The sequence below is a fragment of the Agelaius tricolor genome, unplaced genomic scaffold (assembly GCF_023055355.1).
Source record: "Agelaius tricolor isolate 1412-34295 unplaced genomic scaffold, bAgeTri1.0.p SCAF_1, whole genome shotgun sequence".
NCBI classification, from domain to species: domain Eukaryota; kingdom Metazoa; phylum Chordata; class Aves; order Passeriformes; family Icteridae; genus Agelaius; species Agelaius tricolor.
The window spans coordinates 11,322,844-11,338,348 of NW_027269261.1; the positions used below are offsets into that span (position 1 = coordinate 11,322,844).

Here is a 15,505-nt window from a genome sequence, read left to right on the forward strand (position 1 = left end):
GTCAACATGAGTCTCAACTTTTGAATTAGGTTCAGTATAACTAGATAAGGAGGTTCAATTGCATTTCACATATTCATTTGTGCACAGCAGTAGAAGATAAAACCTGGATAACTGTTAATCCAGACTTTACCTGAACCTAATTCTTAAAACTGCAACATTAAATTTATTCCAACACAGGTCTGGATACTTATGCATACATTAAAGTTACAGAGCATGAATATGTAAAAATGGAAGCATAGAATTGTGTATCCAAAGCACAACTTGAAATCTGAGCTAAAATTTTTCATCTTTGATCTCTGTGATATCTGAGCATCTCTGTAAATTAGGCAACATAAGCAAACAGAAATATGTAATATACAATTTTGTATATACTTCTGGTAAAAAAGGCTACTGTTTTGTCATTTTACTGAATTTGTACTACATTTAATACCTTCACTGCAGGTTTATCACATTTAAATTTTGTTTTGGCCTGTGCTCTGCATGGAACTCACACACCAAACTATGGTATCCTACCTTCATATCCTCTTCCACTATCCCACCCTGTGCTCCTTAACTCTCTCCTCTGAGAGCCAAGTTCAGGAGAGAGTTGGAGTGGATCACACATGAGGGATTCCTTCTAAATCTTGAATTCCTAATTCACAAAGAAATTGAAGTAATGGTGCACAAATGAGCATTTTCAATGTGTGGAAGGCCTATACATGGCTACTTAAGGATAAAACTTCCCAGGTCTATTAAAAGCCAACTTTTATTTTGCAAATCTAGCAGTGATTCCTCTCATGTCAGATTTATGGCTGTATCATTTTAAACCCCTCTGTGGAATGAACAGGTACAGTACTAGTAGTGCTTCACTCTTCGATAGCCTTCACCCATAGATTGCAAAAATATGAAATAAGGTAAGTATCATCATGTGCCTTTAGCAAGGGAGTAAAGGTGACCTTACTGCTTGGAAATAAAGTAACACAAAGAGTGAAACAAAATAAAGTGTCTTGAGGATTAGTACTGAATTTGTTAATTGGTAGATGTTTGGTTTGAGCAGCATATGTCTTTTACATTCACTTGGCTGCATTTTTTCATTGAACAACACTGTAAGTGACTCTTAAAATTCAAGCAGTCTTTATGATGTCTTCAAGAGGTATTTCTGCTATTTACATTTTTTCTTCAAATTGTGTAAGAGTCATCTCTTTGCAACTGACCAATTTCACTTATCATTTTAACAAAAGTAGTGATCACTATCAAGCAGTGATAATCTGAAGCTAGACTTTTGTTTAGGTTCATATAGCTATAAAGTTCATATGTAAATGTGAGATAGTAAGAGATGACCTTTTTTGCATTCCCCTGGGAGACAGGACAGTGATTTGTTTGAAAGATCTCACATAAAGTAGTGACTGAAAAGTCACTGTTTTATTAAAGGAAAAGATGTTGCAATGTTCAACTGGTTTCAGTTTTTCTTTATCAAATACAATTAGGGTCAGGTCAAAAGTCTAAGATTTCTTGCTATAGTTGCCAACACGAAAAGCTAAAACCCAAAGACAAATTAATCAATCACAAGAAGAGACTAAAACTTCCAAAGGCCACGTGTCAGGAGATCCAAGGAAGGACACCCAGCACTAAAAGAATGAATTAAATAATAGCACCTGGTCTTTATGCTCTGTGTATTCAGCAAGTCTCTCTTGCAGCAACACTTACAGAGAAGGAACACCCATGAAAACATTTCTGTTCTCTTTCACAAGCTGCAAACTGCCAGTTCAGCTGTGTGATGCTTCCCAAGAAATGCTGATGCAGGCATCCCTTCAGGATCACAGTCAGCTTTCATTTACATTGCTGTGAGCCCCAGGTAATCCCACCAGCTGCAGAGCTCTGTATTTGGAAACAGAATTTATTGCACAAGAGATCAGGCACATCAGGCCCTTCAGTTTAACTACACATCTAAAAGGAGTGACATTAAAAAGCAATAATTCAACAAAACCATTGTTAGACTACTTGGAACATCACTTGAGATTTGGAACTGATAAGAGAAGAATCATTTAGACTGATTGCAGTCGGGAGTATCTTCTTTGAACTACCCCCAAGTAGTGTGAGTCATTTGTGCACCTAATTTTCTTTGTGAATTAGAAATCACAGAAACTCTCTCTCTAGGAAGCCTGCTCTCCAATAAAGAGAAGGATATTTTATTGCTCACCTTCTTTGTGTGAATTAATTTCAATTAATTGCAATTAAGAAAATAATGTATGGCTTTTTTGAGAAGAGGAGCACATTTTACACATGAACAACCAATAACTCCTGAAGTGGATCCTAAAACAGCTAAATTCAACAAGATAAGTCTGTTTTTAAATCAGACATAAAAATTGAAAAACCTTCATATATCTAAGAAAAATATTCTCCCAACATCACATTATACTCAGTGAGATTTAAGTATCATTTTATTATCATGATTAAAAAAGATTAATATTTTTCCTTGAAGAGTAACCAAATTTGGCTCTGGATGAGTGATTATCATAATGGACATCTGCTTTGAAATGTCACTAGACCTATTCTGGTGTGATGGGATTTCATCTCACAATATAAGTATAAAGCAAAATCTATTTCTCACAGATTGAAGAAGCAGTTGCAGAAGCTGTCAGTTAAATTTTCTTTATTACTATGTATTTTATATTGCATATGTAATAATTTGCCTTCTCTGGAACAAATTCATTCTACTGTCACATTTCACACAAATAAGGAGACATTCTTTGCATTATCATTTCAATGTGATGAATAAATTTTATTTAATTACCTGAAATGCTCATTTTTATGAGGGGAAAAAGATCAGACCCAGCCCATTTTTCAGGTTTAAACTTCTCCAGGGTTTAAACATCATTTCACATGTAGAGGACAGGAAGTCCTCTCAGCAAAGTGTTCAAAGCAATATAATCAAAATATGATAAAGACAGACGGATTATTAAAGGAATTGTTTGGATTTGAAAGCATTTTATTATTTTCTGTCAATGCAAATACTGCACAGAAAAAAAAAAATACACAATAAAACAGCACCCAGTGTTTGAATTGCAGTTCTGTTACTTGTAGCCCAAAGCATTCCAACCAGTGGTTGAAAAATGCTCTTTGATTTCCCTCTGTGATACAGACATCTTATAGGAAACAGATGCCTGTCACAAAACATTTTTGTCAGTGTGACAACACCACCTTCCCGTGCTCCCTTGTTCATTGCTGACTGTGCTCTTGTTTCCCTTCAAGGTCTGGCGCACCTGATGATGGGCGACCAAGGTATGGGCTCTGTTCCTTTTCCACTCTGCTTTCATTGTTTCTTCTTGTTCTGTAGCTGCTTTGAATCCATCACTGCAACCGATGGGCAAATGCTTGAAAGCTGTCTTTGGCTGCAAAGAAACACATGGTTTTAGTCACATCTTTTTCTTGTTTCGTTTTTGATTTTGGTTGGTTTTGGGTTTTTTGGTTTTTTTTTGTTTGCTCCGTAAGCTTTTGTCCTTCCTGCCTCCTCAACTCCCCCTCTTGCAAAACAATAACTAAAAAGAGGTGAGAGAAATAAGAAAGTGATTACAAAAATTCTGTGTATTTATCAGAAAATACAATTATGGGTGATCCTATAAAAGATAAACAAAGTGCCAGACCACTCTTCAGATAGCCCCTGAAAGAAGATGCTCCTCTTGTAACATTGTACACATTGAAGAGTCCATTTGCATTAATGCATGGCTGATTGGAAATGTGCAGAAAGCACCTGCTCCTGGCTTCTGGAATGCTGAGAGTACAATTTTGCTACCTAACAAAAGCAATGATTTTTTTCCTCCTAACCATTGTCCATGTTACCTTTGTGACAGTCTTTATTATCTAAGCATGGGTTATTTCTGTGTTTCTCTGCATGTACATGATTGGGAAGAAATAAACTAAATCTCTAATATGACACTGATTGCATCTCCATTTGTCTTCAGACACTTACCTTATACTTTGTCTCTTCATGTTCAGATACTATTGCATTTACATGTACTCATGACTCTTACTGTTGTTTCTCTCCTCTTCTTTATTCTCTTTTTGTCTGGAAATGCTTTCTTCATGGAACCATTTCACCAAATCCATAGGTAAAAGTAAAGGTATTACATGATTTTCTTTATTTTTAATGCCATCAGTATACTTTAATGTATGTATAAATAATGCAAGTGAATGTAAAATTTTTGCACTGATAACATGAGGTAGGTATATTCTTACAGTAAATATTACATGGATATCAAGGTAAGGATAATTATCCTAAAGTAGAGGCTGACCATTTTCTAAGTTTGTTTCCTGGTTTTGTGAGGGATGTGAAGCTTTGGCAGTGATAAAAGAGGAAGTGTTCATGATGAAGTAACAGCCACATTTTGAGGTATGCCTTTTTCTGTTCTCAAAGAGCTGCAGTCTAAACCATCAGACACAGGAAAAAAAAAAAAAAAAAAAGTGTGATGTTGTTCAGTAGAGACTCTCTGGAGATAAACTGTACAGGGTCAGTCCACAGCTTGATGTACGTTTTACATGGGAACAGCACTAACTTTAGCAAGTCTTTGCCCTGAGAGTTTCCTTTCATATTAATCACTTGGAGCGTATCTGACATAAGAATTGGACAAAGGAATGAGGAAGAAAAAAAGCCAAAGAAATGTGTGGGGTTTCTTTCAGGTTTTTTTTTTTAATTCTTTTTGTTTCTTTATGTAAAGAATGCCAGCTGTGTTTACTTCCCTTCTCCCAGAGGAAACAGCGCAGTAGGGGCAAGAATTTTTTCCTGTATAAATAAACATCAGGTTTTGCTACAAGGACACTTGTTCACAGGCACTGTGTAAATATATTTTTATGATAAGAAGGTGGTGATTAAAAGCCATTTAATCTCTGTTACATATGATGAATAACACAGTTCTATTCATCTTAACCTTTTGTCGGGGGTGCTTATTCTTTGTATAAATCAGCAATCCAGTCTGCATGTTCATACTTTCCTGACTAGTTAAATTAGAAACAAACTTCCACTTTTGTTGGTGTCTTGGCTGACTTAGTGTTTCCATACGTAGGAAGTTCATGTAATGCAAAGACTGTAAATACAAATCTGTAGTGTCCCTTTCCTCTTCATATCAGACCCCCTGGAAATACTCTGTACCTGTGTAGGTGGGATATCATTTCTGTGTGTTCTGGAGCTCTAAGTCTTCTTACTTAGGAAAAGTTTTAAGCAAGTATGGAAAACAATCTATTCATTTCTTTGTTTTATCAGATCATTTTGGTTTATTTGCTATATGACTGATTCTTTTGTTTCTTAACAGTACATAGTGTGATTTCCTCATTACTTATTATTACTATCTTATTCCTAATCAGTAGATATCCTAGCTGCAGCTACCTTAAAATTACATTTTTTTATTAACTGAACCTTGACACTATAGATAATTTTTATTAATAATGCACAATTACTTTTCTAGATTGTTCTGTACACAGAATAAATTATGTGGTATGTATGGCACCAAAGGGTTTTTTTGAATGAAAGGAGTAAAATATAAATATTATGAATATTTATTATTAATAGTAGGTGATATGAAGAGCAGATTTTTAGCAAAACATAATTTTTTTCTAGTATTTTTAAACATGTAGACTTTTATATTTTTATTTTTAAAGGTTTAACAACTATATTTAAAAAAATTACCTGTATATATTAGCTACGTTTCATGTTCCGTAATGTGCCATGTGACATAATTTAAACACCAGTCACCAATCATCTAATCATTTGACTACATTTTACCTTTCATATTTTGATTTTTATTAGATTTATCCAGTTAATATAGAAATAATCATTGCTGTGTTTTGAGAATCACAACACTTCTGCACATATAATGGTGTATATTGTTCAATTTGATGGAGAGGGTTTATATGTGTACCAACTCCAGTTGCTTTTGTAACAGAAAACATCCCTCAATGTTGAGCCATATCCTGAACCAGGAAAAAACAGACTCATTTTGTTGACTGTCCTGAAACTTTACTAATATCAGCTGTTGAAACATGTGGTCTTGAACAGTTGTGATAACACAGATGTGTAACATGTGACAATATAAAAAATCAGGAAGGCAATGGAGAGGAGCAGAGGAAAAAAAGAGGGAACTCTATTATAAGTTTCATTCCTTGAGAGGTATGCAAGGGCAGTAATTGTAAAATTCTGGATGATTATATAATGAATTAATCATATTTTGGAAATATAAGCAATAAAACACTTTTAAGAAGCTTTACAATGTCATTTGTCCTGAGGAGTATAAATGGCTGAAGTATCACCATCTCCTTTAATTGTGTAGATATTCTTTGGGATACTGGAAAAGGCGAAAAAAAAGTCAAATCAGTGTATCTTCATAATTTGGACAGGGTGTTAAGGTAAAAACCTGGGGTTGACAGAGGAAGGAGAAATGAGGCAGCCTCTCCAACTGGGCAATACTAAGTTCAGTACTATCTCACAATGCCCCTGATGTTTAACATTTAGTTGTAAATCTAAATTGGGATATCCTGGATAATCTCCCCACAAATTGCTCCTCGTAGATGCTATGCCTAATTCTAGAAAATCTGAAGTCTTTTATTTATATTGGCATTTGTTTATTTTCTGACAAGCACCATATATTCAGAAATATTTAGGAATTCCTTTTTCATCCCCTGGAAATAACTGACCTGTATAGAACTTTAACAGCAGGGTTGTCACGGTTCTGATGGTGAAAAGTCATAGGCAAGGTAAGGTTTGTAAATGGTGCTGATGTTTTTACTTGACCACTTGAAAATGCTACTCAGAGCAATTGCTTGAATTCGAAGCAATCCTTAAATCTGCTGTTCATAACAGTCAGATTTGTTTGCCCCCAAAAAATTTGTGCCCAAACAAATTTTCTCTGCTCTCTCCAACTATTGGAGGTGGTCTAATAAAACCATTTCCACCTATAGGCTTTACCTCATCAAAGTCATGCAGGATTATTTTGTGTTGAATAGTAATATGACTAAATTTATATGGCAACTAATGCAAAACACTCCATTTCTCTACTTAAAAAAAAATCTCATCCTCTCCTTTTCATATTCTCCTTTTCATATTCTTTTGGAGAGCAATGAAAGGACTTTATAATTCACAAACTCTAAGAGTGACATGTAATACTTTGTTTTTATACTGCAGTTCTCTTAAGCCTATTCATATTTTTACCTATAGTTTATTTTTATGTAATTATCATACTTTTGACTATATATACTACTCATTCTGTACCTAAATACTATGTTCTTACTCCTGTTCTATTATTTTAGAGATTATGTGCAGCTTTAAATTATACATGAGTCACTCAGGTTCGTAAAAAACTATTAAATGTTAGCTAGCTGAGCAATAAGTGTTTCTACCAAAAAAATGATAGTACAACTGCAATTTATTGTATTAGAGTGCAGGCTTTTGATGTGCTGGTATTTGCTTTATTGTGTATAAATGCTGAAGAAAGACTTCAGAATGGCAATTTATGTATGTGTCAACATCCTTGACAAAGGAGGGGAACTTTTTTCTTGCACATGCTATTGTACAATACCTGTAACACCAAAGTGACACCACTAATTTTTTAATTATCAATCACACAACTAATTTGACAGCTGGAAAAACAGAACACTGAAAAATAAATTTATAGAATCTATAGAAATCCTTAAACAATCATGCAATAGCAATTTATAGAAATCCTTTAACAATCATGAGCATAAAAGTGGCATGTTGTAGCTAAGTAATTATGTGATGCTTGTGTCATGCAACACAAACCTCACTTTGTGCCAGTAATCTCCCCTAACATCAAACTGTCTGGAATTTGGTCATTAACCTTCCTGCAACCACAAGTTCATCTTACTGGAATGACTTTCATTTTTGCTCTGGTGTTGAAGAACTTAGATGGTCTTGGCTTCTTGCACTCTCATTGAAATGCCTGTCCCCTCCTCATCTGCTGCTGCGTGTGCTCTTCAGGGTGGCCCTTAGAGACACCCATAGCCCAGCCTTCCCTGATCCAAGTCCCCAGCAGTCCAGAAACCCTGTAAATGCTGTGGCACAGCCCTGGACTCAAGCTCAGCTCCTTATTTTTGGCTCAGTGCCCTGTTGACATGGACTCAGTTTCATGCCTTCTCAACTGCAGCCGGCTTTTGCCTTGCAAGCACAAAACGTGGATGGAGGGCATTCCTGACTCTCTGCACTTGTTCACATAGTTATATATCCTAGGTGATAGCAGCTGCTTGAAAAGACTCCCTGCTAGAAGCAAAGTGAGGTAATCTGGGGGTTTGACACACAATGGGGTTGCCAGGGTAGGGCAACTGAAATTGTTTCTAGGTGACATTACTGGAGAAGAATGGATAACTTGAGCTTCCCCACTCAATCTTCTATTGATAAAAAGGAAAAAATCAACAAGATTTAAAAATTTAACCTCCATAAGTCCCAAACATTTTGAAAGTCTTGGAAAATTTGCAAAATTATGAGCATAAGAATTTTAAAAATATTCTCTTTAAAGCTACCATTATTTTTAATGGGCATTACAATTTTTTTAATAAGTTAATGGACTTTAAGTATAAAGTTCCTCAAAGTACTCCAAAGAGCAGAAGCTACATATCACATCTCTTCTATCATGACTTCTTTTCTAAAGAATCTCATCAGTATAGTTAAATAGAGGCTGCTGTTCACCAAAACTATTATAACTAAGTTTTTGTGTGTAACTCATACCCCCATGCCTACAAATATATACAATAAATATTTGTACTATCCTTATATTTGTATGGTCAATATATTCAAATTTTGGTTGAATATCATAATGAACTATACACTAAATGTTTATTTTGATGCATTGAAGCAAGTAATTTTCTTGCACTTCAGCGGGTGATACCCTGCAACCATGGACTATTGGCATTTGAAGTTGCAGATTCAAATTTATGTTGAATTATGATCAATAAAAGGTCCCCAAGGAGACAAAAAATGCAGCAGAAGATGGCTGCTGAAGAAGTTTTCTATCTGAAGCACATGGCTCAGAAGAAACCAACCAACATCAGGAACAGAAATGCAAATTCTTCCATGAGACCCACACACTTGAAATTCTTTCTGAGATGGCTGATTCCTTATCAGCAGTATGAAAAGAAATTCTAAGGACCTGTCACAAATATAAAAAAAACTTTCTGAAGAGAGGCAAACATACTTATTTTTAAAATAAAATCACCACATGGTAATGTCCAATCCACACCACGTGTTCTAGTGCCTTACCACCATGAAAATAAAGAATTTACCATGTTCTGAATCATTCTGATGTCACTCAAAATGATCATGTAACATGTGTGTGTTTTTCATAGACTTCCTATGGATTCAGGGGAAAGACAATAAATGTGTAACTCTGGAGGATTTAATGTAAAAATTGTTATATTTGCAAATGTGTAGATTTCTACTGGGTCCAGTAAACGTTGTAGTAGGAGATAGTACATATGCAAGATTTTGGCTTCCTCAGCACAAGGCTCCACTTTGAGCATAGGTTTATCCAGAAGATGGGTATGCTGACAGAAAACCTTTCAAAATAGTATTAAAGCTCTTTCAAGATGAAGGATGTGCATTTCAGGCCAAAAAGTATGAGGGGATTTATTGGGAATGGAAAACAGTTGAGTTGTCACTCTGAAGAGGTAAAAAAAAAGAATCAGCAGGTAAGCAATAAAGAAATAGGAAAACTTAGCATTTCTTCCTTAAAGCAAACTTTTCTTTTAATGTATGTGTAAATGTACATAGAAAATGAGAATTTAAGACTGCAGTGGTCTGTACCTTTTTTTGCACAGTGAAATTCCATGAGAGTTTTATACATATCAAAGGCATTTCCAGTGAAACAGGTATTTGAGAGAGGTGTATTCCTTGGATATTGAAATGTCCTTGAACCTTCTTGTGAGCCAAATACATCAGCAGAGTGACACTAAAGATTTCATTTTCACCCTAAGATTGCACTGTATCTCCCTAGGATAAAATTCAGTCCTTGAAACCTACAAGAGCAACTAAACAAATGAGTCCAACAGAATCTAATTTCTATTATTTCAGTGAAAATCAAAAGTAGTTGGAAATTACTGTACATCTCAGAACAGAAGTCTCAGCTGATTTTAACATTAATTCAATCAATCATGCTCAGTGGAGTTTCACCAGCTAAGTGGAAAGAAATTAGGGCCCCAAGGAAGAGTATTTTCAAACATCTCTAACATTTGTCTACATGCAGGATTACAAAATTCTGGACTAAACTTTATCACAGTTTCTAAAGAATCTAAATCTAATGAATGTGAAGAACTCTTAGGAAGACTGCTCTAAAATTGTACTGGTATAGCTGAAAATGGGGATTATGCTCTTTAAATGCACATTATAATGATATTTTTCTACCAAGAATAACTCCCTGCAAAGGAATTGAAAAATATTTAAATATTCAGGTCAGAATCAATCATTCTTGTAGAAATAAGAATGCTGCATACAAATTTTTTAAACCTACTCTTTACAGGAATTTTCTTTGGTGGTAATAACATGCCAAGGTACTTAGAAACGACAGAAATTTGAGTTATACGTTGTCTTTAAACTCTTTTAATTAAAAAAATATATAATTTACACTGGTGCTACTAATATACCTCTTTCCTGATTTCCAAAGACTTCTATAACCCTGATATTTTTAATTGCTCAAAGGAAGCTTCCTTTATTTACTTCAGGGTCCACCTAGAGCAATTAAGCAGAACAGTGAAATTGTGCAAAGAACTGGGAAGTTCAGGAGCATAAAGAAGGATTCCCATAGGAAATTGTGGAGCATGGAACATGGACTTGGCTATGAAATTTTCTTCATTCTTTTAATGGTTTTCATAGATACCAACCTGTTATCCAGATATGGGGGTTTTTTTCAGACTTGGAAGGAAACAAAAGTGACCGAATCATTTTATTGAATGAATTTATTCTGGTGAAAGGAGTCCTTTCTTCCTCATTAAATCTATATTCAGGGCAAAGGTTTTTTTTTCTGTTGGCACCCACTTAGAACAATTTTCTGATCAGCACTGCATTTCATTTAAAGGCAGTTTTTGTAATTTGCTGCTATGACTTGGAAGTTCTGGTACTTTTTTTTTTTCCTGCTCAAAGTAGACATTTATTCTTTAAAGAAAGGAAGCATCTGGACTGATTCACTGGCAACTAATAAAGCTGTATAGAGCAACCTTGGATAACAAGAGGCTACCACAGAACACCTGGCACTGCTGGCATCACAGCCTTGACTTCAGTAGCTTCTCTGTATTGGGGGTGGGAGGAAATAAAAGCAGCTGGGTCTAATTCCTTTCATCTGCCTTTGCATATTCTTCAGACAGAGGAGAGTCTGCCTGGAAAGCAAAATTCAGCATTAAGTGAGTATAAGTCTGGAAAATTTTCACTGGGGTTACCCTTAGCTAACAGGTCTGTCCTGAATTCCATTATCGTGAACCATAGTTATTCCATTATCAGGAGTATCCACCCAAAGGAAAGGAAGCTGAAAATCTTTCTGTGACCATTAATGCTCTGCTTCTGAAGCATCTTTTAGCTGACAAAAACCTGAGAGGTTCCTGAGGACAGCTGCATTGGTACTTAGGTGACCCCACTCCCAGCCAACAGTTACATCTCTCTCTAGTACTGGAAGTTAGGAAGAATTTCCTTCATTTCCTACTTCATTGAACCTGAGTGTCTCTGTTAGGAAGAACCTGAGTTATATCAAAAGGTGCCAGATAAGGGCTTTTGATCTCAGGAAAAGGGCATTGCAGGCCTTTTGCTGGTAATACAACCTGGTCTTTTGATTTTCTCAGTTAATGGCTCTGCTTAACCACTTGGTCTTACAAGGTACTTAAAAAATACATTTAGTATTTCTACAAGTCCATAAGAAATATTTTTTTAAAATCCACCAAAATCATTTACATGCAAATCACCATTGAAAACTATGTTTTCGAGCTGTGATTTTACTATTGAAGCTGTGCAAAACAAAGAATAAATTAATTTTAAAGCTAAAAACCTGTTTGACAATGCTATTTGCACTATCGACGGATGTTTATTTAAATGGATATTTTTTATTATTTGTATTAACTCCAACTACTGACTAGTTGTTATGTAATTTTCAATTTTAGAAGAGTCATTTGACTGTGGTTACATTGAACTCTAGCACTTAGTGTGTTTATAAACACACTCTAGTATGTTTATATCATCACAAAAGGGATGGGAGATTTCAAAGTGTTCTATTTTAATTTAATTTTTGTTTGCCTGAACACCCTTACATCATTGGTGCACAAGTAGTGAACTGGTGCTTTCATTTCATCCAAATGCTTCTGAAAACCATTAATTTTGTGGTTATCCCTCTAAGTTCTTAAGTTCTTACATCATTATGAACCTTCGAACACAAAAAATGCAGCTGTGACCATGTCAGCCATGCACTGATATTTTTAATGTCCTTAGCAGTTTTTTTTTTTTTTGTCTCTATTCTTCTCTGCAGTGAATTAATCAAATAAGAATACTGTCCATGACTGTGACTGTGTTATAATACTGGAAGAAAATTTATATTTCAGAAAAGAATAATGTAAAAGTATCTAAGTGCAAGATTGGACCAACAAAGCTAGACTTGGAAACTAGTAATTCTGTATGATTCTCATGCAACATATTTATCTGTATAGAACTTTTATACATCTTTTTCATATGGGAAAGTATCAGGAAAATCTATGGAAAAATCTATGGAAAAATCTATGGAAAAGACAGGAAAAGATCTATGGCAAATCTGTATTCTGAGCATTACACAAAGCCACCTGAGTGCCACTGTTAGTCCACTGCTTCATACTTCCCCAGAGCAAAGAAGGGGCTTTTCAGGCTACTATGAAGAGGATAAATTCCTGTATTCCTTTTGAAAATATTGGGAAGCACTGAATACACGGAGTAAAAAACAGTAAGTCATTCACAATACTGAAGGACAAATTCCTCAACAATTTATATTAACATATCCACATTTACCATGCATACGTGGAGCTGCTTTAAGGATGTAGTCACATTAGCAGGTAAATAGAACCTGCTGCACTTCATCACTTTACCTCTCAGAAATGGCTCTATTTCAGGTTTTATAATGCTTTATATAATGACAAATATGTAATAAAAATCACTCATGTGTCATTATGTGTCATTTTATTCTCTCTTCCAGGAAAACACATGCATTTGATATTTACCCAGTGTTCTGAAATAGCTGATAGACTTACACCTTGCTAACAAGACTATTCATTTTGGTTGTCCTTGAAATGAAAAGGCTTGTTAAAGAAATGGGTTTTTGAGAGTTCTGCATTTATCAAGCTGTTATAAAAGCAAAATGAAAATTTAATTAATATTTTCCTTTTCAAAACACCTAAAAGATCTGTATATCAGCCCTATAGCTTTTAATAAGTACATATAACTCTCAGAAATGTACATATATCTAGGTCATGCTAATTATCCACCTTGGGAGGCAAGAATGTGCCTATACTCCTCTACCTAGTTGGCATACTCTTGAGACCCAAGTCAGAAGAGCAGGCTTCAGAAAGTCTAAAAATACATTTACTAGGTTCTTAGCCATTAAACTGCTTAAAGAGAAGGTCTCTCATGTACTAGCTGACAGCCTGTAATTTCTATTATGCAGGAAATGAGACTAGATAATCAAAAACTACCTCTCTGGCCTTGAAGCCTATGAATCACACAGAGCAGAAAAATTACGGTGGCAACATGTAAGAAAATTGTCAGGCATTAAAAGAGTCACACCATTTTTGCTTTATTAGTGGCACTTTTATCAGGTTTCTTGTGTAGATGGAATTATGTGTCAGTGAGCTCCCCCAAGTCATGCCCTTATGGACTAACCAGAAAAACCATTCAAAGCATTCCCTCAAGCCAGGATGTAACATGAAAAGTGAAACACCTTCATGGGAAAGCCTCAAACATGTATGGAAGTGTGAATCAAATGGAGGTTAATCCTTCTCAAACTTCAATATTTTGCTGTGGTTATTTATTTTGAATACTTTGAATTGAATCCTGCAGTTAATCTCATATTCAGGGGCGTTATGCTATTCAGTATTTTTGTTTTATACAGGTTCTCATAACACATTTGCAACAGGTTTTGGAGGTCTTTATGTTATACTGTAAGAAATGAACTTACCTTGTCATACAGTGACTGCTACACCAGATAAACCCTGGGCAAAACATCATTGTGGATTATTTATGCAGCAAAGCTGGAACTGTTCGTATCTGCCCTTTTATAAAGGGAAAAATGCTGGAAAATTAAATGAGAAATAGAAATTGTGATTGAATCTAGAAAATGCTATAAACTAGAGGGTAACACAGTCCCATAAGAGTGCTCTGAATTAGAAAGAAGAAAGATTCAAACTTATAAAACCCAGAGTCTTTTAATATAAAGACTGAAGTCAGCATTCTAATATTTAGTTTCTCTTTGAACCTCACCATTCAAATTTATATTCACTGAGAGTTAAGTAGTCTTTTTTAGTTGCAATATGCTCACACAAAAGGAGAGGATGGAATCATAGGCTACTTTATTGAAGGACTTATTATTCTTCATCAGAATTATCTTTATTCATGAAGACTTCAAACACTTTCTTAATGTTCAGTTTTACTGTAGCTAGGAAAAGATCCTGTTATTTGCTAAAATTCAGGAAGACAAATGGGACTATGTTGTTTCTCCCAGAACATATAAAAAAATTAAGGAGTTATTTAATTCAATGGATTTAGAATATATCTGGTTTAAAAAAATTCCAAATATTTCCCTGGTAATACATGTTGACTATCAGGGAGGAAGAGGAAAGACAATTTTTGAGGTATATCTTCTATGCCTCATTAGTGGTGTTCAGTTACACACCTTGTAGACTTAACAACCTCTGGGTTATTAACATTTTACTGTTTGATAATTTATTAATACAATGGGTCAAATATATGACAAGCAGGGTCATTGGGAAAAATGAAAAATCATATTCACTTGGATGGGGAAAAACGTCTCTCCTACAGATTTTTCTTTATTCTTTTATGCACTTATTGTTGATATATATTATGGAAGCATCTCTATGTGTGGCTAAGAGGAGACCTCTCTTTTGGAACATTTGTCCTTGTTTTCTAATCTACCTCTGTGTCCTCAGTGAAGCTGGTAATTTTACAGCCATCAGTGAAATTGCTGATTTTGTTGGGGAAAGCCATAGGGAAGTGGGATAAGGAATTCTGATTCAGATTGAGAAGTGGGATTCAGATAAGGAAAAGCTGATTTCTATTTTTCCACGTCTTGGGATTGTGTTCAAGCCATTCTGGTGTGTTAGAGAGGAGCAGGCTTCAAATACATGGCAAATCCATGCCCCTGGTTCCTCCTGTGCTGCTGCATGGTGAGTGAGGGCCCTTCAGAAATTCTCTGAGCAGCTTCCTTCTGTCTCAGTGTCATCCCTCAGAACTGGCAGCATCTGGTCAGAGAATTAATTTCTGGGGAGCGTTTGAGAACAGGGCATATTAAAATGT

General features: G+C 35.2%; 1 protein-coding gene across 29 annotated transcripts in view; it reads left to right on the forward strand.

The window, feature by feature from the left end:
- NRXN1 (neurexin 1) overlaps nt 1–15,505 on the forward strand; it is a 679,845-nt gene that overhangs the window by 80,055 nt on the left and 584,285 nt on the right. For 17 of the 29 annotated variants that reach the window (XM_071422858.1, XM_071422867.1, XM_071423014.1 and 14 more), the window contains 2 exons: nt 3,232–3,261; nt 4,089–4,100. The exons of 6 other annotated variants lie outside the window; for them this stretch is intronic. In XM_071422858.1, coding sequence (XP_071278959.1) covers nt 3,232–3,261; nt 4,089–4,100 — 42 coding nt within the window. The remainder of the gene's footprint in view (nt 1–3,231; nt 3,262–4,088; nt 4,101–15,505) is intronic. 6 more of the 29 variants (XM_071422876.1, XM_071422921.1, XM_071422973.1 and 3 more) reach the window with 1 other exon arrangement.